General features: G+C 42.4%; 1 protein-coding gene across 5 annotated transcripts in view; it reads left to right on the top strand.

The window, feature by feature from the left end:
• The window catches only part of bbs9 (Bardet-Biedl syndrome 9), a 375,470-nt gene that overhangs the window by 86,446 nt on the left and 265,860 nt on the right, over positions 1 to 23,164 (top strand). For 4 of the 5 annotated variants that reach the window (XM_033019148.1, XM_033019149.1, XM_033019152.1 and 1 more), the window contains 4 exons: positions 10,876 to 11,016; positions 12,616 to 12,711; positions 17,676 to 17,848; positions 21,723 to 21,875. In XM_033019148.1, the coding sequence (XP_032875039.1) occupies positions 10,876 to 11,016; positions 12,616 to 12,711; positions 17,676 to 17,848; positions 21,723 to 21,875 (563 nt within the window). The remainder of the gene's footprint in view (positions 1 to 10,875; positions 11,017 to 12,615; positions 12,712 to 17,675; positions 17,849 to 21,722; positions 21,876 to 23,164) is intronic. The other variant, XM_033019150.1, reaches the window with a different exon arrangement.

Below are 23,164 nucleotides of genomic sequence, written 5' to 3'. Positions count from 1 at the left end.
GGATTTGGGGGAATCCCCAAGGGTATACCTCCTATTGAAAAGACAGACAGGTGGGCAGAGGGGGTGGGGTAGTTCTGTTGATGAGGAATGAAATTCAGTCCCTTTCAAAGGGCGACATTGAAACAGGAGATGTGGAGTCAGTATGGATGGAACTAAGGAATTGTAAGGGTAAAAATACCCTTATGGGACTTATCTTCAGGATAGTAGGTCATAATAGATTGGGCAAAATCAACATAGATTTATAAAAGGGAAATAATATTTGTCAAAACTGTTAAAATTGTAAGATGCGGAGTGGATGAAGGTCAACCTGCATTTGGATTTTTGGGTTGACTTTGATAAGATGCCACACAATAAATTAAACAAAATTAAAGCACATGGTATTGGGAATAATACAGAATGTGGAGAACAAGTTAATTGTGAAAAGGGAAGGGTGTGCAATATACTGTAAGATTGTATGTCTCTGCTGATTAGATCGGAGCCACTTTCCGGGAGAAATTTCATGGAAATTTAGAAACCAAGAAAGAATGTCTCAGTTTTACCACCCTGAGAGAACACATCTGCTACAATATCTTACCTAGTATACAAAGACTGTGACTTCCTTGGCGACTTAGAGTTGTACTGCATAGAAATGAGCCCTTTGGCGCACTTTGTCCCCGCTGATTTTATTACCCATCCACACTAATCTCAATTGCCTGTATAGGATTCCTATCCTTCCATGCTTTGCCTATTCAAGTGCCTGTCTAAATATTTCAGACATAGTGACTGTATATGATTCCATTACCTCCTCTGCAGTGAGTTCTAGATATCAACCACTCTGCGATTCACCCCATTTGCATCTCAGAAAAGCCATCAAACCCTATGGTGCTTTGCATGTTGTTATGAAAGGGGTTAATGAGGGAAATTAGTTTATGGAGGGGATAGAAGCAGTTTTCTTCAGCTTCTGATCGAGACCTGCTCTGCTCATTGTCTTGTGTTATTCATGTCACATGTCAGATGTTCTACCTATACCCATACCTCAGCTAGTTTATCCCATCCCAGTGATATTTTTTGACATCCTCCTCTGATTATTTCAGTTACCTTGGTATTTTCCCATCATTTACCTTCCACAAACCCCAGTTTGCTGAGAAGCTGTTGGATGTGATCCTGCACAAAGCTATACTTTCACATTGTCCAAGTCCTTGCTGACCAACATCGGCACCTGTTCTCTCCTGCTGATTAATTTCAAACTTTCGCACATTCTTAAATCCTTTCACAGGTTGTCCCCCTCCATATTTCTGGAATCTTTTCCAGCTGTACAACCCCAAGAAATAACTCCTGAATTTTCTTACCTTCAGCACTCTCCTTCTAGACACTTATACGCTGACTCAGTCATTTGAGTCTAGTGCTCCTTTGGGCCTGTCCCACTTAGGCGATTTTTCAGCGGACTGCCGGTGACTGTCAAGTTGCCGGCAGTCACCTGAAAAACCGAGAACTGGAACAGCGACTGTGAGAGTGGAACACACACACACACACACACACACACACCGCACACACACACACACACACACACACACACACACACACACTCCCTCCCAGGGCAAGTGGGGGAGCGCTGTCTAAAAAATTCCCCTGTGCAAAGCCAAGGTGATACAGACACACATCGCGATGAACAGGCACTGTAATTAAGACAGCTAAAGCACAATGTACGGTAAGTTATTTAAGAGAGGTGGGGGGAGAAGGAGTGGAGACAACTTTTACGAAGCTAGAGATACACGGCTGTGAAGTTCGGTGGACATTTAACCAGTCGGTTCTTTGGTTCTGAAAACTACTGCTTACCTTTTTTTCCCCCCATTGAGCCAATGAAAATCACTGGTTAGCACCGGCTCCAACCTACGTGAACCTTTGACCTCCTGGCAACCCACTAGGACCTCCTTGCGACCCACCTACGGCTCAAGAATTCGCGCAACTCGGCGACTTCATTCTAATCGCCGCTAATTTTTCAACATGCTGAAAAATTCTCGGTGACCATAATGAGGCTGCAACTAATTCTTTTGTTTTTGTTTTGGGAAGCCAGTTGTGTATTCAAACAGCGGGGAATCTACTATGATTATAGCAACAATAAGCTTCTTCTGCTGCTTTTATGGGAAATGTTGTACAAATGTAAATGATATTCTGTACACTATTCCAAAAAAAGAACTATAATTACCATAACCTTTAGATCACATGAGCACTAAGGTTATTAATAATCATTGTCCACCTGTTAAATAGATAATGGCATTATTTCATAAGGTCTGAGGGCAATAGACAGAGAATATGTGAATGATATAGAACTTTATAAAGCTTGGGCAATAAGTATCCTTATTAGGGTCAGGTCATAGAGTCATATAACACGGAAAAGGGCCCTTCGGCCTAACTTGCCCAGACCAACCAACAATGTGTGATCTATACTATTCCAACCTGCCTGCGTTTGGCCCATACCCCTCTAGACAGGCATGGAAATCGCTATGAAAACATGGGGGACAGGAGGGACACACACACATGCACACGCACACGCACGCTGTGGGGCCCCATGGATGGTAATTAGTGACGGGTGCCGGCAGTGGCCGAGAAATTTTCTTGCCAGCGCGGACAACCAGCGCTAAATGCAGCTCAACTCTGCCTGTCTCGCCGGGTTAACCTACAGCCTTGCTTGGACTGATGGGACAGCAGTCCGGAGCCATGGAGCTAGCGCTGCTTCTCCACGCTCGTTGTAAACCTGGCCCGTCGTTGGCAGGCAGAGTTGAGCTGGGTTTAGCGTTGTTTCTCTGCGCTGGCTGTGGGCCTGGGTGCATCGCTCCCGTCTGACTCCCGACGTCTCTGGCCACCCCGGGCGTGGGGGCACTCGGGTGGGGACGGGGATGGTCCAGTGGAGGTTCGGCAGCGATTGCGGCGCTGGAGACCCGGGATCGATCCTGGCTGCGTATGAGGCGCAGGTCTGTGTCCAGGGCTGCCAAGAGTGGTTTTCACTTGTGACCTATGATCTGGGCATGCAATTCAAGCTCCGCTCTATGATCTTTGCTCCACGGACGTCTCCCACCTCCCGTTACTGCGCTCTATCCTCAGTCCCACCCCCCTAATTCCACCTCTGACCGACAGCTCCCTCCTCCAACCATCACGCCGAATCATCATGTCCCGCCCCTATTGCCTGCTGACCGACGTCTCTCTCGTCCAATCGGCGCCCTCGATCATCGGTCCCACCACCACTGTCTCGCGGAAAGCGGAGATTTCACCGAGTTTTAAAATCCGGATGACCTAAAATGGGGGGGTTCGTCCCCCACCTCTCAAAACAGGGTCCCCCTGGCCCCCCCGGCCCCCCCGGGATTTCCGCTCCTGCCTCTAGACCTATCCTTTCCATGTACATGTCTAAATGTTTCTTAAACGTTGCGATAGTACCTGCCTCAACTCCCTCATCCAGCAGCTCATTCCATACACCCACCACCCTTTGTGTAAAAATAGTTGCCCCTCAGATTCCTATGAAATCTTTTCCCCCCTACCTTAAACCCATGTCCTCCCACTCTTGATTTCCCCTTCGCTGGGCAGAAAATACTTTGTACATACGTTTACCCGATCTATTCCTTTCATGATTTTGTATACCTCTATAAAATCACCCTTCATCCTTCTGCGCTCCAAGGAATTGAGTCCTAACCTGCTCAATCTCCCCCTATAGCTCAGGCCCTCGAGTCCTGGCAAAATCCTCGAAAATCTTCTCTGCACACTTTTCAGCTTGACAACATCTTTTGTATAACATGGTGCCCAGAACTGAACACAACACAAAAGCATTTTTGTTCACCCTATGTACCTGTGGTGCCACTTTTAATGAACGGTGTACCACCATTCCTAGATCCATCTGCTCTACAACACTCTCCAGAGCCTTTCCCATTCACTGTGTAGGTCCTGTCCATGTTATTTTTCCCAAAATGCACCAAAGTCCATCAACCGTTCCTCAGCCCACCTGTCCAACCGATCAAGATCCTACTGCAACTTTAGGCAACCATCTTCACTATCTACAATACCTCCCACTTTAGTGTCATCTGCAAACTTGCTAATCATACCATGTACGTTCTCATCCAAATCATTGATAAAGATGACAAACAGAAATGGGCCCAGCACCAAACCTTGAGGCACACCACTGGTCACAGGCCTCCAGTCGTCAAAGCAACCTTCCACTATCTGAAGAAGGGTTTCGGCCCGAAACGTCACCTATTTCCTTCGCTCCATAGCTGCACCCGCTGAGTTTCTCCAGCATTTTTGTGTACCTTCCACTATCACCTTCTGCTTCTTTACATGAAGCCCATTTTCTATCCATTCGGTTATCTCTCCTTGGATCCCATGGGATCTAACCTTCCAGAACTGTCTACCATGCTGAACCTTGTTGAATGCCATGCTGAAATCCATATATAGACCATCTATAGCTCTGCCTTCATCAATCTTTTTGGTCACATCATCAAAAAAAAGTCAGATTTGTAAGGTGTACCAGAATGAGTGGTAAAATTGTGAAAATATCGCTAACAATTTAAATTTATGGATCTGTCATTAAAATCAATTCCCCAGATTAAAAATTACCAGTTCTTCTGTCCTGTCCATTTTAGTACTGTGCATTAAATGGCATAATATAGTTGGTTTAAATATAGATATGAATTATGGCATTTAGAGTAATCAAAAGTATTGCACGAAGCAGCATGTATTTTATATGGGAAATTAATTTGAGTGAAAGCATCTTTGCTTATGCCAGAATCCACAGAAGTTACACAAGCCTTTCATTTATTAATGAACTCAACATTGACCTGTGCTTACTTTAGGTCAAATGGATTTTCTCTCGTTTCCTCCTAAATGCATCTCTGTCTGAAATTAAATCTATGAATTCCTTTTCATTTCCTTTGTGCATAAAAATAAATTATTTTTGTCGAAGTTACTTATAAACAAATGTCAGGAATAAAGTTTCAGTCAGCACAGAGATTGACAGAGAATTAAGCTCCTTCACTGTATGAATGGATAGGGATTCACTTTCAGTTTGTTGCTCCTTTATGTTAAGATTGAATTTGTTGCATATAAAAAGCCAACTTAGAAGCAAAATCACATATGGACATATAAATTAGGAGCAGGAGTAGGCCATTTTGTCTTTTCATCCTGTTCAGACATTCAATGAGATTGTGGCGAATCTGATTGAGCCCACAACATATCACTCCCGTCTAACCACATAACCATAATATAACCGTTCACCTTATTACTTATCAAATGTCTATCCGCCTCTGCTTCTACTATTCTTTGAAGACGAGAGTTCCAAAGACTCATGAACATCTGAGAAAAAATAATTTTCCTCATCTGCTTTAAATGAACAGGCCATGTACTTTAAAATGTCTAGTTCTAGATTATCCTAAAAGAGGAAACATCCTTTAAAATCCAGATACAAGATGCTGGAATTCAGAGCAAAAAACAAACTGCTGAAAGAACTTGGCTAGTCAAGCAGCACCTGTGGAGGCAATGGGGTGATCAAAGTTTCAGTTCAAGACCGTGCATCAGGGCTGAGTACAGAGAGAATCATCCCACTACTCCCTTGATGCTATTTAACCCAGAGTTCTTTGAGCAGTTTGTTTCTTTTCTTCTCAAAATCCACCCTGTCAAAGCCTAAAGGGCCTGTCCCACTTACGCAGTATTTTCGGCGACTGCCGGCACCCATCATAGTCGCAGCAGGTCGCCGAACATGTTGCGGGGTGACACCTGTATGGTCATGAGTAATCACCCAAAGAGTCGTACCTTTTTCTAGTTTTCACGTTGAAAATTTTCGGCGACCTGCTGCGACAATGACGGGTGCCGGCAGTCGCCGAAAAAAATCGCGTAAGTAGGGCCGGCACTTTAATGATCTTTATTTGTTTCAATCAAGTCCCTTCTTGCTCCAAGGCTCTTCCCAGGTACAAATCCAATTTGTCAATCTTTCCTTACTAGATAACTGCCTATTCCAGGTGCTCTGAACTACTACCAATGCAATCATATCCTTCCTTAAAACAGGTCAATACTGTACATAGAGCTCAACATGTCTCATCAATGGTAGACAAAAATTCTGGAGAAACTCAGCGGGTGAGGCAGCATCTATGGAGCGAAGGAAATAGGCAATGTTTCGGGCCGAAACCTTCATCAATGGCCTGTTAAACTAAAGAATAACCTGTGTGAAAAATATCCATCTTCTAGATGTGCTAGGACGCATCCTCAGTGATGTGACCTGGGGTCATCGGGTGTTTCGGGTCTCACAACATCAGACACCCTCGCCCAGGCGACCCAGCCGGGGTCGATCAGGCCCGACTTGCGTCCCAGCAGCAACCGCCCACGGATCAGCCATCTTAATAACTACTCTGCAGTGGTTGGGAGACTAGTGCATGGAGGTACTGGGCTCTGTGGGGTGAGTCCTGGCCGGGCTCCTCCTGCGTCTCACCAGGTTCAAGGCTTGTGCGCTACACCTCTTTCTCCTTCTCCGAGCATTTCATTCTCGCCTGATGGATTTTTAGGCCACGGTGGTTCATTAGGCCTTTCCCTGGCTTTATTGGGTGTCTTTCTCACGAAAGACACAGACTGGGATGCTAACCCAGCCTGTCCCGGGTGTCGTCTTTCTGTGCTGTCAACTGTCTCTCCAGTAGTCACCAAACTATTCGTGGTTGTCACCCAGTGTATTCGTAGTTACCACTGGCTGAGCCAGACTTCAGTGTGAAAAATATCAGCCTGTCTTTGTATTCAATTCTATTCAACAATATTCTATTTTCTTTTTGATTTACTTGCTGTACAAGCATCATAGCCTTCCGTAAATCGTGTCTTGGACATCCAGATTCTTTAAAATGAAGCTCTGTAATCTCTCACCATTCAGATGATTATTTTATTTTCCTAACATTATGGACAATGTTACAAATGCTCACATAATATTCCATTTGCGAGAACCTTACCCATTTTCATAATTAATTCAGTAATTAGCATAGTTTCTTGCCTCACTATCCACCAACTACCATTGCCCTAGGCATCTCACCACCATCACCTCCACATCTTAACAGACTTTACAGTACTTTAATTTTAGTTACCAGTTGCGGGTTCATCTTAATTATTGGTCTTGGATGTTCATTAAAATAATTTAAAATTTTACGTAGACAAAAGAGACTGCAGTGCTGGAATCTGGAACAAAAACAGAACATTGGAACAACTCAGCAGGTCAAGCAACATCTGCTTGGAAGGAAATGGACAGTCTGAAGAAGGCTCCTGACCTGAAACATCACCTGTCCTTATTCTCCAAAGATGCTGCCTGACCCGTTGAGTTACTCCAGCACTTTGTGTCGATTTTTGTTATAAGCCAGCATGTGCTCCATTTTTCAGACTGGTGGAGTAGAGGAGTGAGGGAAATGAGAGGGGCAAGAACCAGAATGTGATAGATGGATTGTGAATAGGGGTGATTGGCAGATGGGTGGGCACAGTTATACAGGAGACAAAAGGGAGCAGATATGAAATCAAATAAGAAAGGAAGATGAGGAGTGAAATGTAAAACCAGAGGGAGGGAAAACGGGTAGAAGGGGCAGAGGGGTGGAAGGGAACAGGTGTGGGGTGCGTGAAATAGGGGACTCAGAAGAGTGAGGGTATGAAATGAAGCAGATCAAGGAGGGGAAAGGATCTGCGTGATGGGGCAGGGGAAGTATTAAATAAATATGAATTTAAGTGTGATTATTGATAACACAATTGTGGCATTTGCCTGCATTTGGTTGCTTTATCATACAAAAAAACAAAGTCATCATCACAACAGCAAAAAATCCTAATCAATGTATAGACACTAATCTTTGAAGCAGAGTACTTGAATTTTCTGATAATGTTAGCATTATGGAACCAGATCTCCACTAAATGTGTTTGTTTGCATCCTCATATAACTAAACATAAATAATTTTAATCGGGAAATCCTCTGATTGTCATTGAGCCAATTTAATTTGGCAAATATATATTTCTTATGGAATAATTAAAAGCTCTTTGAGGAGAACAAATTCCAATGCTGGCCCATTCAAATCCTGTTATACTGAGCATAACCAATAATGATTGCAGAGAACTTTGGAACAAAACCATCTTGTGCCATTGCCAAGTATGAGAGTGTAAAGCTGGGGGAGATTCCAATCATGCGGATAAGATTACAAAAGCAACTGGGTGGGAATGGGAGTAGGGGAAAGATACGGAATTTGGGAGGGATTACTTGAAATTGGAGAATTCAATGTTCATTGGGTTGTAAGCTACCAATGCAGAATATGAAGTGCTGTTCTTCCAGTATCCTTGTAGCCTAACTCTGGCAATTGAGGAGCCCACAAAAAGGTGGGAACGGGAATAAGAACGGTAGTTAAAATGGTTAGCAGCCAGTCGGAGGCGGGCCTTGGCATATAGAGCACAAGTGTTTATTTAAGGAGGAGAAAGACAGTAGGATGAAGGACTGAAGGTACTATCGTGTATGAAAGTAGACAAATCTCCAGGGCCTGATCAGATATATCCGAGGACATTGTTGGAAACTAGAGAGGAAATTACGGGAGCCCCGGTTGAAATTTACAAGTCGTCCTTAAATACAGGAGAGGTACCGGAAGACTGGGGAGTGGCAAATGTTGTAAAAGCCCTGTCCCACGGTACAAGTTCATTCCAAGAGTTCTCCTGAGTTTGCCCTGATTCGAACTCGGAGATTTACGGTAATGGCCACTTGTCGGTACTCGGGGCTCTCGTGGACATTTTTCATCATGTTGAAAAATCTTCACGAGTCTTCCCGTGCTTACCTGCCATTAGCGAGTCTTCCCGAGTACCTGCCGTTAGCGCTCTAGATGTCCCCGAGCTCGGACGTACCCGCTACATTCATTCTCCGTGCTTACCCTTAAGCTCTCCCGAGTTTAAATTTTTTAAACTCGGGAGAGCTCTTGGAATGAACTTGTACCGTGGGACAGGGCTTTAACTCTATTAAAGAAGGGCTGCAGGGAAAATGCAGGGAACTATAGTCCAGTGAGCTTAATATCTGTAGTTGGAAAGTTACGAGAGAGTATTCTAAGGGATAGGTTATACAGCCATTTGGATGGGCAAGGGCTGATTAAGGATAGTCAGCATGGTTTTGTACGTGGGAGGTCGTGTCTCACAAATCGTTTTTTGAAGACATGACCAAAAAGGTCGATGAGGGCAGAGCAGAAGATTTCTACATGGATTTCAGTAAGGCATTCGCCAAGGTTCAGCATGGTACACTGCTCTGGAAGGTTAGATTGCATGGGATCCAAGGAGAGATAGCTGAATGGGTAGCAAATTGGCTTCATGGAAGGAAGCATAGGGTGATGGTGGATGGTTGGTTCTCGGGCTGGAGGCCTGTGACTAGTGGTGTGCCTCGGGGTTCGGTGTTTGTCATCTACATCAATGTTTTGGATGAGAATATACAGGGCAAGATTAGCAAGTTTGCTGATGATACAAAAGTGGGTGGTTTTGCAGATAGTGAAGATGGTAGTGAAAGATTGCAGCAGGATCTTGATAGATTGGCCAGGTGGGCTGAGGAATGGCTGATGGAATTTAATACAGAGAAATGTGAGGTGTTGCATTTTGGGACGAGGGAGGACCTACACAGTGAATGGTAGGACTCTGGGGAGTGTTGAGGAGCAGAGGGATCTGGGAATGCATGGTTCCTTGATGGTCAAGTCGCAGGTAGATAAGGTGGTCAAAAAGGCTTTTGGCACAATGGCCTTCATCAGTCAGAGCATTGAGTATAGAAGTTGTGAGGTCATGTTGCAATTGTATAAGATGTTGGTGAGACCACATTTAGAGTATTGTGTTAAGTTTTGGGCACCATGTTATCGGAAAGATATTGTGAAGCTTGAAAGGTTTCAGATAAGATTTGTGAGGATGTTGCCAGGACTAGATGGTCTGAGCTATAGGGAGAGGTTGAGTGGGCTGGGTCTCTATTCCTTGGAGTGCAGAAGGATAAGGAGTGATCTTATCGATGTGTATAAAATCATGAGACCGAGATGAGGAAAACATTTTTCACACAGAGAGTGGTGAATCTCTGGAATTCTCTGCCACAGAAGGTAGTTGAGGCCAGTTCATTGGCTATATTTAAGAGGGAGTTAGATGTGGCCCTTGTGGCTAAAGGGATCAGGGGGTATGGAGAGAAGGCAGATACAGGGTACTGAGTTGGATGATCAGCCATGATCACATTGAATGGCGGTGCAGGCTCGAAGGGCCGAATGGCCTACTCCTGCACTTATTTTCTATGTTTCTATGTTTCTATGAATAGATCAGGTAGATGCACAGAATCTCTTGCCCAGAGTAGGGGAATCGAGGACCAGAGGTCATAGGTTCAAAGTGAAGGGCAAAAGATTTAATAGGAATCTGAGAGGTAACTTTTTCATACAAAGGGTGATGGGTTTATGGAACAAGCTGCCAGAGGAGGTAGTTGAGGCTGGGACTATCACAATGTTTAAGAAACAGTTAGATAGGTACATGGATAGGACAAGTTTGGAGGGATATGGACCAAGCGCAGGCAGGTGGGACTGGTGGCCGGTGTGGGCAAGTTGGGCCGAAGGGCCTGTTACCACACTATCACTCTATGACTCTATGTGCTTGTATAAATGGTCGCCTATTCTAAGCTTGGTCTCAATGATGTAAAGAAAGCTGTAACGGAGTTTACCTGTAAATAACCTTAAGATGATATTACAAACAGAAAATGTTGGAAGTACTCAGCAAGTGAGGCAGCACATGAGGGGAGAGAAACAGAGGTGATGTTTGAAGTCAATGATCATTCATCAGGTAGTTTTTTCGATTATAGCTTTAAAAACTAAAGCTGTGAAATGCAAATTTTCATTTGGAAATTTTAACAGCAATCTTGCTTTGCAGGTGTTCCTCGAATTGCACAGTGCACATTTACTTTGCCTCTCAAGTTAATTTGCCAACCAGTTCAACCATCTAAGAATGCTGTTCACAAAATAACAATTGACATAAATAAGCCACCTGTAAATATCTCCGTTCTTTTTCCAGGTAAGCACTCCACACCAGAATTGTTTTTCTAAATAATTACGACATACTAATTGTGGCTGCATGTAAAATTAATATTAATATAACACATTTGGTTGCTAAAACATTTTTAATTTTCCATCTTATTTCATCTATCATTTTTCTTCTGCTGGTGAAGAGCATTGCAGCTCATTCACAGCATTTAGGATCAGTTCGGCATTGGTATAGGCCCACGATGTCTGAGCCAAGCATGATGCCAAATTAAACATCCCTTCTGCCCGCACATGATCCATATCCCTTGTCTCTTTGCACATTCATGTGCCTCTCCTAAAACCTCTTAACATCACCATAATTTCTGCTTCCACCACCACCACTGGCAGTGTGTTCCAGGCATCTGTATATTTTAAAAAAACTCACTCCACACCTCTCTCTTCAACTTTTCTGCCTCTGATCTTAAAGGTATGCCCTCTTGTCTTTGTCATTTTTATCCTGCTGAAAAAGGTTATGACTGTTTACCCTATACATGCCTCTTATCATTTTGTATAATTCTATCAAGTCTCCCTTCAACCTCCAACACTCCAGCAAAGATAATCCAAATTTGTCCAACTTCTCTTTATAATTAATATTCTTAAATCCAGATAAACCTCTTCTGCACCCACTCCACAGCCTTCATGTCCTTCCTGTACTGAGGCAATTAGACTGCACACACCAAATGCTGCCTAACCAATGTTTTATAATGCTGCAAAATGACTTCCTGTCTCTTTTACTCAATGTCCCAATCGATCAAGGCAAGCAGACATACACCTTCTTTACCTCTCAATCTACGTTTGTTGCCACTTTCAGGGTGCTATGGATCCTACGCCCAAGATCCTTTTGTATATCTATGTTGTTCAGGGTCTCGCCACTAACTGTACACATTCCCCTTACATTTGACCTCCCAAAGTGCAACACCTCACATTTGCCCGGATCAAACTCCATCTACCATTTCTCACCCATATATGTAACTGATCTTTATCCTGCTGTATCCTTAGCATTTTTCATGTTCTGGTTTAATCTTTCATGTTAGTTAGTGAGTGTGGCAGCTGAAACTAATTTTGTTCTTGCCTTTCACATTCAGCAAAACTTACTAGACAACAATCCCACTCGTTCTCATTAACCTAGATATTGAGCTCAGCTGCAGCATTTTAATGCTGGGGTTAATGAAATCAGGACAGAACCGGACCCAAGATCTTCCAGGGCAGATGGATACGCAGAACCTTAGTAGATCTTTTCCGTTTGGAACTTGTAGAAAGCTCAGTATAGGTAATTGTTATCATGTGTATGTAATATAGAGTTACATTTTCTACCCCTCAGCTATGCTTTTGTGAATGGCACCAAAATTGTTTTCCTAAACTATGCAAGACAACATCTTGATAGAGCTGTATTGGGATATTTTTGTCTCTTGAAGTTCACCTTCAATTTTAAAACATGCTGATCAATCAATTCAGGAGTGTATATCTTATCACATTCATTAAGTCTAGTGAGTAACTTCGATGTTGAACTTGTGGCAAAGGCTTTCTGTGTGGATATTATTTAGTTATGCTTACACTTAGGCTAATTTACCATTTTTCTTTATAAAAACAGATTTTCTTGGAGAGTCAGATCACGAGCAGATGAATGTCTTGGGATTCAAATTATTCTCAGGGTCAACGATTACACTTTTATCCTCAAAGACATCAAGTGAGTATGATCTTCTGTGATTATCTCCATTAACTGCCTTCAAATTAACTAAGAACAGCTACCCCTTGCTTGTAACATGTAATAAGGGAGCATATCTAATTTCAGGAATTATAGTTACTCTTTTGAATCTACTTCTCAGTTTTGTGCTTCTGTCCCTTCCCTCTGTTAATCACAATGTACATCATCATATAGAATAAGTAAGTTTGCAAAGTAGTATCAGCTCCTAAATTGCAATCATAAATGTTTTCACATAGTTATCTGATAGACCCTGTTTATGAGGAGAAAAAAATGTCTGGTTTCAATTTTTGATACTTTATGGTTCACTTAAACCTTTTACTCCAAGTCAGAGGGTTTTGTGATCTTCTGGGATCACTACTGACCTTGTGCCAGTGCCTCTGGCAATCAGAGAAGAATTGCAGGTTATGAGAGAATGGCTCAGTTCTGCCTAGGATTATTTTAAAAGAGTCTGTTAATTCATGTGTTTAGGTGAAGCAGTGTGTGAAGTATATACTTAAAAGTAATCTGTACTAGTAGTGGTTCTCTCGTTGATTTGATTGTTAGTTATATTAAATTTCTTATTGTTATATATGACCTTTTTGAAGCTTTTGGCATTGTGGTTCCCATTGTATCGAGCAGAAATGAGGTGCAATGTTGACAAAATTATTTTTTTCCCAGTTGGTTAAAAATGTGACACCAGAAAATAAGATCTCACACTGAATATTTGCAAAGGTTGAACTTGTATGGAAAGACTTATTCTATCCTGACGATGAGCACTGATGTCTGGTGCCAAATAGTTCCTCTGCTTTTTAAGTTTGTGTGTGGAATTAACGTAGTGGAATTAACTCTTGCCTACTTGTGCCTTCTTTTCCAACTCAAAGGTCTAGCATTTATGATTGGCTCCTGCTTTCCTGTCCTGTACATCTTCAGTTAGTCATGTTTCAACAAGGATGATACCAAGGGCATAATTCCTTTCCTGATTACTCTGTCTCCTGCATGTTATCCAGCTACATTTAAAGAGGTTATAATTGTGAACACTATGTTCAGTTCTTCAGTTTACAGCATTATAGAATTAGTGTTCCCATGCTGGCTGGCAGGGACAAATCACTGGAAGGCCTTGACGCTTGGCCTTTGAAAAGGATTGCTGTATGGGTTTTGGAAGGAGTCCTGTTAATAATATTCACAGCTGCAGAATGGTTAAGGTCATTAAATCCTAATACATGCCTTTGCATTTCATTCCAGAAGTGCAGATGGTTTGTTCATGAGATTTTTGGAGACATGAGTGACAACACATGCTGGAATCTGGAGTAACCCTGAATGTATGCAGCATTGGCCCAAACAGTTGCTCTCCACTAACACTCTCCTCTGCCTGGCCGAACTTGTGCTTACATTGAATGACCTTCCTTTTGATTCCTCCTACTTTCTACAGACGAAAGGTATAGGGTACTCCCATAGGCCATCGGTAATTCAACTTTTTTTGGCTACACAGAGCAGTCTTTCAAATCTCCCCTGGCACCACTTCAGAACTCTTTCTCTGCTGTAATGATGACTGCATTGGTACTATACTCCTGTACTTGTCAATTTTATTAACGTTGACACTAATTTCCACATTGCCCTCATTCATTTCCAATTACGTCTTTCTCCTTTCTGGAACACTCTCCATTTCGAGAAACAAACTGTTTATTGATATGTAGAACAAACCCACTGGCTCCCACAGCTACCTAGACCACATTTCCTCCCAACCCTGTCCCTTCTAAGGTCACTATCCCTTTCTCTGTTTCTATCTCTTCCGCATCTGTTCTTGAGATCAAGCATTCACAGGACATTCAAAGGTCCTCCTTTTTCAACAAATGATGGCCTGACTGCATTAACACTGAAATCTTTAATTTCAGATAACATGCTCATCCTGTTTCTTTCATTGAATTGATTGAAAAATACCATAATTGATCACCATTCACACTAATTCTTTATTATCCCACATCCGTATCCACTCCCGACACATTAGGGGCAATTTACAGAGGCCAGTTAACCTACATATGTGCATGTCTTTGGGATTTGGGAGGAAACCTGAGCAATTGGAAGAAACCTATACAGTCACAGGAAGAACATGCAAACTCCAGACAGACAGCACCAGAGGTCAGGATCAAAACTGGGTTTCGGGCCCTGTTCGGCAAAATGGTCGCCTAGTCCATGCTTGGTTCTGTCGATGTAAAGCAAGCCATAATGGGATGAGTCCTCCGCCATCCCACCCCCCTTTCCGTAGAGAGTACTTTCACTGCAACTCCTTGGTTCACTCATCCTCCCCACCCAAACCACTCTCTCCCAAGGTGTTTAAGCCTGATTCCAAGAAGATATAACCTCTGTCCCTACGCCTACTCCTTTACATCCACCCAAGGACCCCAGCAGCCCTTCCAGGTTTGGTTTGGTTTAGTTTAGTTTAGAGATCGTGTGGAAACAGGCCTTTCGGCCCATTGAGTCCATGCTGACCAACGATCTTCTATATACTAGTTCTATCATACACACTGGGGACAATTTACAGAAGCCAATGAACCAATAAACCTGCACATCTTTGGAATGTGGGAGGAAACCGGAGCACCCAGAGAAAACCCACACAGTCACAGCCTGAACATACAAACTCTGTACATACAGCATCCAATGTCTCTGTAGCTGTAGGCCGGCAACTCTACTGCTGCACCACTGAAGGTTGCAGACGAGTAGCAGAGAAAGTATTCTCTTTGGTAAGCAGAAGAGGGGGGTGTTTGGTCTCCTCCGAATATGGCCTCCTTTACATTGGCAGGACTAAGTATAAATTAGGCAACCATTTTACCGAACACGTGTTCGATTCGCCAAGGCCTACTGGGTCTGCCAATTGAAAACTCTTTTTAACTCGTCTTCCCATTTTTTGCCACCCTAAGGTGAGACAGAAGTTCACATGTGCCTTCTCTGGTCTTATCTACTGTGTTCAGTGTTCCCGATATGGCCTCCTTTACATCACCGAGGCCATTTAGCCAAACACTTACGCTCGGACTGTCAAGGTCTATTGGATCTTCCGGTTGCTAACCATTATAACTCCCCTTCCCATATCGATCATTCCCATATCGATCTCATCCCTTTGTACCTTTTCACCTCTATCACTTCCTCTGGCTTCACATTTCACTTCTCTTCTCTTCTTCCATTTTACCCTTTTGTTTTGTTTTTATATCTAGCCTTTTTCCATCCACCTGCCAATCAGAAATCCCTCACACCTTTGTCCACCTATCACTTGCCAGGCTTTGTCTTGCCACCCCCCCTCCCCGTCACCTCTCTTTTGCAGCTTCCCTTCTACAATCAGTCTGAAGAAGGGTTCCAACGTGAAATGATCATCTATCCATGCTAGAGATGCTGCCTGACCCGCTGAGTTACTTCACTTTGTTTTATGAGGAAACTTTGTGGTTTTTGACAATTTGAAGACATTTAGAAAAGTTAGTAAGTTATTGTTGTTTAAACAAACAAAATTGGTGATGATTTTAATTGGGTTTATATTCATCACCCCTGCTTAAAATATCAGGGGTAGTCTTTAGAACTGGGAAAGTTGAGAAGAGATTTGACAAGTTCTCCAAAGTTATGATTTGAGTATAAGAGCAGGGAAGTTCTACTGCAGTTGTACAGGGTCTTGGTGAGACTACACTTGGAGTATTGCGTACAGTTTTGGTCTCCTAATCTGAGGAAAGACATTCTTGCCTTAGAGGGAGTATAGAGAAGGTTCACCAGATTGATTCCTGGGATGGCAGGACTTTCACATGAAGAAAGACTGGATAGACTCGTCTTGTACTCGCTAGAATTTAGAAGATTGAGGGGGGATCTTATAGAAACTTACAAAATTGTTAAGGGGTTGGACAGGCTAGATGCAGGAAGATTATTCCCAATGTTGGGGAAGTCCAAAACAAGGGGTCACAGTTTAAGGATAAGAGGGAAGTCTTTTAGGACCGAGATGAGAAAAATTATTTTTTACACAGAGAGTGGTGAATCTGTGGAATTCTCTGCCACAGAGGTAGTTGAGGCCAGTTCATTGGCTATATTTAAGAGGGAGTTAGATGTGGCCCTTGTGGCTAAATGGATCAGGGGGTATGGAGAGAAGGCAGGTATGGGATACCGAGTGGATGATCAGCCATGATCATATTGAATGGCGGTGCAGGCTCGAAGGGCCGAATGGCCTACTCCTGCACCTATTTTCTATGTTTCTATGATGACTTCAGAAAGGGTTAAAGCTCTGTGAGGGGCAGAACGTTACTAGATATCTAATGCAATTAAATGTTGGAAATAACCCAAACATGTGTTGAGAGTGAAAATTTGAGTTAATGTACAGGTGGATAACCTTGGATCAGAAATGGCCACTTCTGACAGAAAAGGAGAGGATGATTCTCTAGCAACTACAGAATTTATGTTCAGTCCCAAGGGCTGCAATGTGCAACGTTGGAGAGGAAGTGTCCCTCAAGCTTGCATTGATGGAATAGCAGAGGAAGAAAATGTCTGCAAGTTTTCCTTTGTGGTACAAGATGATGCTGATAACATGGCAACTTTTGTGTCCCACTTGGGCATCGTTTGCGCGTCACGCAGGTGGCGCGCGAGGATTTTGAGCATCCCAAAATCCTGGGGCGCCTTGCGCTACCGCGCGTCGCTGCATACGCCACCATGCCTCACCATGCTCCAAATGACGCCCAGGTGGGACAGGCCCTTGACTGTGTAGCGTACTATCTTACATTCTTGGTATGATTGTGCCTAGTATATAGTAGGATTGCAAATGAACTATATGCAAACAAACTTTCACTTTCCTTGGGTACATGTGACAATGAGGTACAGTTGAACAATCAACATTTATAAGCAAATAAGTATAGGTTGTAAATGATGGAGTTATTGTCCAATAAGTAATGAATAAATATTAATTCTCTGAAAACTGCTGCTATTATATTTTTGATTTAACTTCTCAGGTCGGTACAGAATTCAATGTGACCAATTTGAAGATCTCTGGCTAATCACAAAAGGACTTATTCAGCATTTGGAAGAGACATTTGCCGGTGAAGAGCATAAAGACTTTATGTGCACCTTTCCTGGGCCCATCCCTTTGCAGGAGTACTTTCAATTAGTTGATCGGCACTTTGAGGTCTGTAGCCTGGAGATTGTAGCGTAATGTTGAAGAATCTATTAGTCATAGTCACACAGCATGAAAACGTGCCATTCAGTCCACCACGTCCATACCAATCAGTGGGCATATATGTGAATTCATCCCATCTTCCAGCAATGTAGCATTCAAGTGCTCATCCAGATGCTTCTGAATTGTTGATACTGTTATTGCTTCTACCACATTCCAATGCAGTGCATTCCAGATCCTCGTCATTCTCTGGGTGAAAAAGAACCCCCCATTAAATCCTCTCTAAATCCCTTCCCTCTTGCTTAAATCTTCTGATTGGAAAAGATTCTTACCATTTTCCCCATCTATACTCCTCGTAATTGTATATACTTCTATTAAGTCTCCACTTAACCTCCTCCACTCCAATGAAAAACAACTCGGTCTATCTTTATTAATGAAATGCTGCCACCTTGGCGACTTCCTGGTGAACCTTCTCTACACCTCTCCAGAGCTACCACAACATTCCTATTGTATGGTAACTAGAAGTAAATTGTGTAGTTGTACTGTAAAAACTTCTTTAGAATAGTTAAAAGGATAAGATTAGTGAAGACAAATGTAGGTCCTTTACAATCAGAGACAGGTGAACTTATAATGGGAAACAAAGAAATGGCAGAACAGTTAAACGAGTACTTTGGTTCTGTCTTCACTAAGGAAGAAACAAACAATCTCCCAGAAATACTAGGGGACCGAGGATCTAGTGGGAGATTTGAACGGAAGGGAATCCACATTAGTTAGGGAATGGTGTTCGGTAAACTGAAGGCAGATAAAGCCCCAGGGCCTGACGGTCTGCATCCCAGAGTACCCAAGGAGGTGGCTCTAGAAATCGTGGTGATCATTTTCCAATGTTCTCTTGACTCTGCATCAGTTCCTGAGGACAGGAGGGTAGCCAATGTAACCACTTTTTAAGAAAGGAGGGAGAGAGAAAATGGGGTATTGTAGACCAGTTAGCCTTACATCAGTAGTGGGGAAGATGGTTGTCGATTATTAAAGATGTTATAGCAGTGACAGAATCAGTCAAAGTCATTTATGAAGGGGAAATCATGCTTGACTAATCTTCTGGAATTTTTGGAGGATGTAACGAGTAGATTGGATAAAGGAGAGCCAGTGGATGTGGTGCATCTGGACTTTGAATAGGTCCCACTCAAGAGATTAGTGTGCAAAATTAGAGCACATGTTATTGGCGGTAGGGTAATGACATGGATAGAGAACTGGTTTGCAGACAGGAAGCAAAGAGTAGGAATTAACGGTTCCTTTTCTGAAGGGCAGGCAGTGACTAGTTGGGTTCCACAAGGCTCAGTGCTGGGACCCCAATTATTTACAATATATATTAACAATTCAGACGAGGGAATTAAATGTAACCTCTCCAAGTTTGCAGATGACACAAAGCTGGGTGGCAGTGTGAGCTGCGATGAGGATGCTCTGAGGCTTCAGGGTGATTGGATAGGTTGGGTGAGTTGGCAGCAAAGAAAACTTAATTGCGAGAGGATTTGAGTTTGGGAGCAAGGAGGTCCTACTGCAGTTGTACAGGGCCCTGGTGAGACCGCACCTGGCATACTGTATGCAATTTTGGTCTCCTAATTTGAGAAAGGACATTATTGCTATTAAGGGAGTGCAGCGTAGGTTCACCAGGTTAATTCCCGGGTGGCGGGACTGATATATGATGAAAGAATTGTATTCACACGGAATTTAGAAGGATGAGAGGAATTTAGAAGGATGCGAGGCGATCTTGTAGAAACATATAAAATTCTTAAAGGATAGGACAGGCTAGATGCAGGAAAAATGTTCCCGATGTTGGGGGAGTCCAGAACCAGGGGTCACAGTTTAAGAATAAAGAGCCTGTCCCATTTTACGATTTTTTTTTTTTCGGCAACTGCGAACGCCAGCGACTGACGCCTGTAGTCGCCCTAAAAACTGTCAAGTTGTACGACACTCCGCGTCACCGTCACGTCAAGCTACGACACTCCGCATCACCCGCCTTCACAACAAGAAGGTTACACCGAAGAATAATAATCACATTGGAAATTAACTTATCTACAATAACTTTTAAAGAAATAAATTGTTTATTTAACGTTGGCGTTACCCGCAGGACAGTACACGTCAACGTGTGACAGGGTGCATGACATGATAAGACACCCAGATGTCGCCTGAACATTCCAAAATCCAGGGGCGGCAGGGAAACATCGCGCATCACTACATGCTGCACCCCGCGTCACGCCCCGACCACGCCGTGACAACCTCTTTTCAGGCTGTCACTGAAAATGTCGCCCAAGTGGGACAGGCCCTTAAGGGGTAGGCCATTTAGGACTGAAATGAGGAAAAACTTGACCTGGAGAGTTGTGAATCTGTGGAATTCTCTGCCACAGAAGGCAGTGGAGGCCAATTCACTGGATGTTTTCAAGGGAGTTAGATTTAGCTCTTGGGGCTAAAGGAATCAAGGGATATGGGGAAAAAGCAGGAACGGGGGGTACTGATTTTAGATGATCAGCCATGATCATATTGAATGGCTCGAAGGGCTGAATGGCCTACTCCTGCACCTATTTTTCTATGTTTGTATGTTTCCATAACCTTCTTGCTTTTGTATTCAGTATCTCATCTAATGAAAAACAGCATCCCATATACATTCTTAACCACAATGTCTCCTTGTAACCTTCAAGGATCTTTGGACTTGTACACAAGGTCCCTTTGTTCTTTGATATTCCCAATAATCTTGTTGTTGTATGTGTTGAATGGTGTATGTTGTAGCACATTAGTATTCCCAAAATTAATCGCTTCACATTTATCAGGATAAAATCTTCCATTTCACTTTGATATCACCCGATAGCTGAGACTACCCTTCACACTGCAACCACTTCACCAATCTTTGTGTCATCTGCAAACTTGCTGATCATGCTTCTAAATCCACATCCAAATCATTGACAGTAAGGGTCCCAGCACCAATCCCAATGGAACACCGCTAGTTACTGGCATCCATTCACAAACTGACCATCTACCATTGCCCTTTGTTTCTATTGCCAAATCAATTTTTGATGTAATTTGCCAACTTGCCGTTGATATCTTGGAACCTAATCTTTTAGACCAGTCTCCTTTGTAGGACCTTGTCAAAAGTCTTACTGAAGTCCTTGTGGACCATATCTACTGCACTATCCATTTTGGTGCATGCATACTCAAAACAAAAAGCTATTACTTCTGCTAAATGGAAAAACTGGCAACATGCTCTAAATTATACAAGGGCAGCTAAATACTCCATTCCTTTCTCAGGTATTTTAAGTTCTGGAAAGTGAAAATCTTGAAAGTGCTAAGAGCTTCTCAATTTTGTGAAATGTGATTTCATTTTTGAATGAAGTGTTATAGAGACTTTGAGATTTTGTGTCAAGACTGATTCCATCAAGATGATTATTTCAAAATGTAACCTTTTTAAGATTAGTTAATAATTATTTTTATTTGTTCAAGTTTGATATTTTGGCTACCACATTAATCATGTGTGTATATACCAATCTTTATGTTCTCGAGTGTTCAGAATGCAGATACCATCATTTTTTGACATCAAGCCTGCTTCAAGCTATTCCTCTGATCTGATAGTACTGACGCCAGAATTAAATAAACATTGGGTAAGACGAAATCCACACTGTGGAGATCACTAGGTTTTTAGAGGTTTTCTTTTGAGGTCAGCAGTAAGCACCATTTCTTTGCCACAGACCATAAAATCCAGGTCATTGACTGCTTCTTCCATGGTTCAGATAAAGTGAATGAGAATTTTATTTATAATTTGAACAAATACATTTAAAGGATTTTTTAAAAAAACTTTTGAAAAGAGAGCAATGTTTGAAGTCCTTTGTTATTTTTATAGCTGCGCTTAAATGCTGAAAAATATAAAGAACTTCTTTCAGAACGGGCAGTACAATACAGAGCCATCCAAAGGCGGCTTTTAACACACTTCAAGGACAAAACTCCCTCACCTTTACGTAATCTAGATACATTACTGGATGGAACATATCGGCAGGTGAGTGCTTTTAGCAAATTGCTTGTTGCCATGTTTCTTGAATATTGTATATGACACTATTCTAATTGTGTAATATTGACAAAATAATTACCTCTTCCTGTTGCTCTGTGTTAGCTGATGTAGAAAAGATAGTGCAGTTGAGATTTTTAATGATTTGATCATAGATAAGTATTGTTCTCTTGTGTGTGTTTGTTGCAGCTATAGCCAAGCTGAAGTTGATCAATAGCTGGTGCCAACTTCTCCATTTGGTTTTCGGTTTCATGGTCCAATGCTCGGTGATACTATAAACTTCATAATGTCATACAGTAGGGGAGCAAACATGTTATCAACTCATCCTTGTCATAGATTCCATGGATCACTGTTAAACTCTGCAATGTTTCTGAATGTCATTTTGGAATATTTTCCAAGGTCTTGTCAAAATGCACAGAATATATCAAGGGACATAGAAACAGCCATTCGAGTGCAGTGTCTTGAATTCCTGTTTTATTCAACATAGTGTGTGTTACTGCCATCATTATTCTTCTGGCCTACTAAGTACGTTGGAAAGGGCAGAGATATCTGGAACAAATTTAACAAATAATGAAGTCTTCTGATTTATCTTGAATTGAACTCTACTGGGTATGAAGATATGTTTCTTTACATTAGTTTTTTGTTTTGAAAAGAATGAAAACTTGAAGATCTGTAATTAAAATTTGCCAGGTGACACCTAATAAATTGATGTGAGGCAGATGATACAAAAGTTGGTGGTTTTGCAGATAGTGAAGATGGTTGTGATAAATTGCAGGAGGATCTTGATCGATTGACTAAGTGGGTTGAGGAATGGTTGATGGAATTTAATACAGAGAAACGCGAGGTGTTGCATTTTGGGAAGTCTAATATAGGCAGGACCTACACGGTGAATGGTCGGGCTCTAGGAAGTGTTGTAGAGCAGAGGGATCTAGGAGTGCAGATGTTATAAGAGTTTATCCCAAACAGTCTGTGGGTGATAGTGCTGTGACCGGTAGCACTACGTTGCAACACGCTTTTGCATTGGGACCTACAATTGAGGTAGCAGTGTCACCCAGATGCTGTCCGACCTGGAGTGGGAAACGCTGGAAACAAGAAGGGCAAGGAACAGACTAGCCATGTTGTACAAGATTCAAAAGGGGATCGTGGGCATAAATGCAGATAGATACATTGATACAAATACATCGATAGATGCTCCTGAACACATCATCAGTGATGTAACCTAGGGTCATTGGGTGTTTTGGGTCTTTCAACATCAGACACCCTCACCCAGGCGACCCAGC

The sequence above is a fragment of the Amblyraja radiata genome, chromosome 4 (genome assembly GCF_010909765.2).
Source record: "Amblyraja radiata isolate CabotCenter1 chromosome 4, sAmbRad1.1.pri, whole genome shotgun sequence".
Lineage (NCBI taxonomy): Eukaryota > Metazoa > Chordata > Chondrichthyes > Rajiformes > Rajidae > Amblyraja > Amblyraja radiata.
This window is presented reverse-complemented; position numbering and strand designations above follow the sequence as displayed.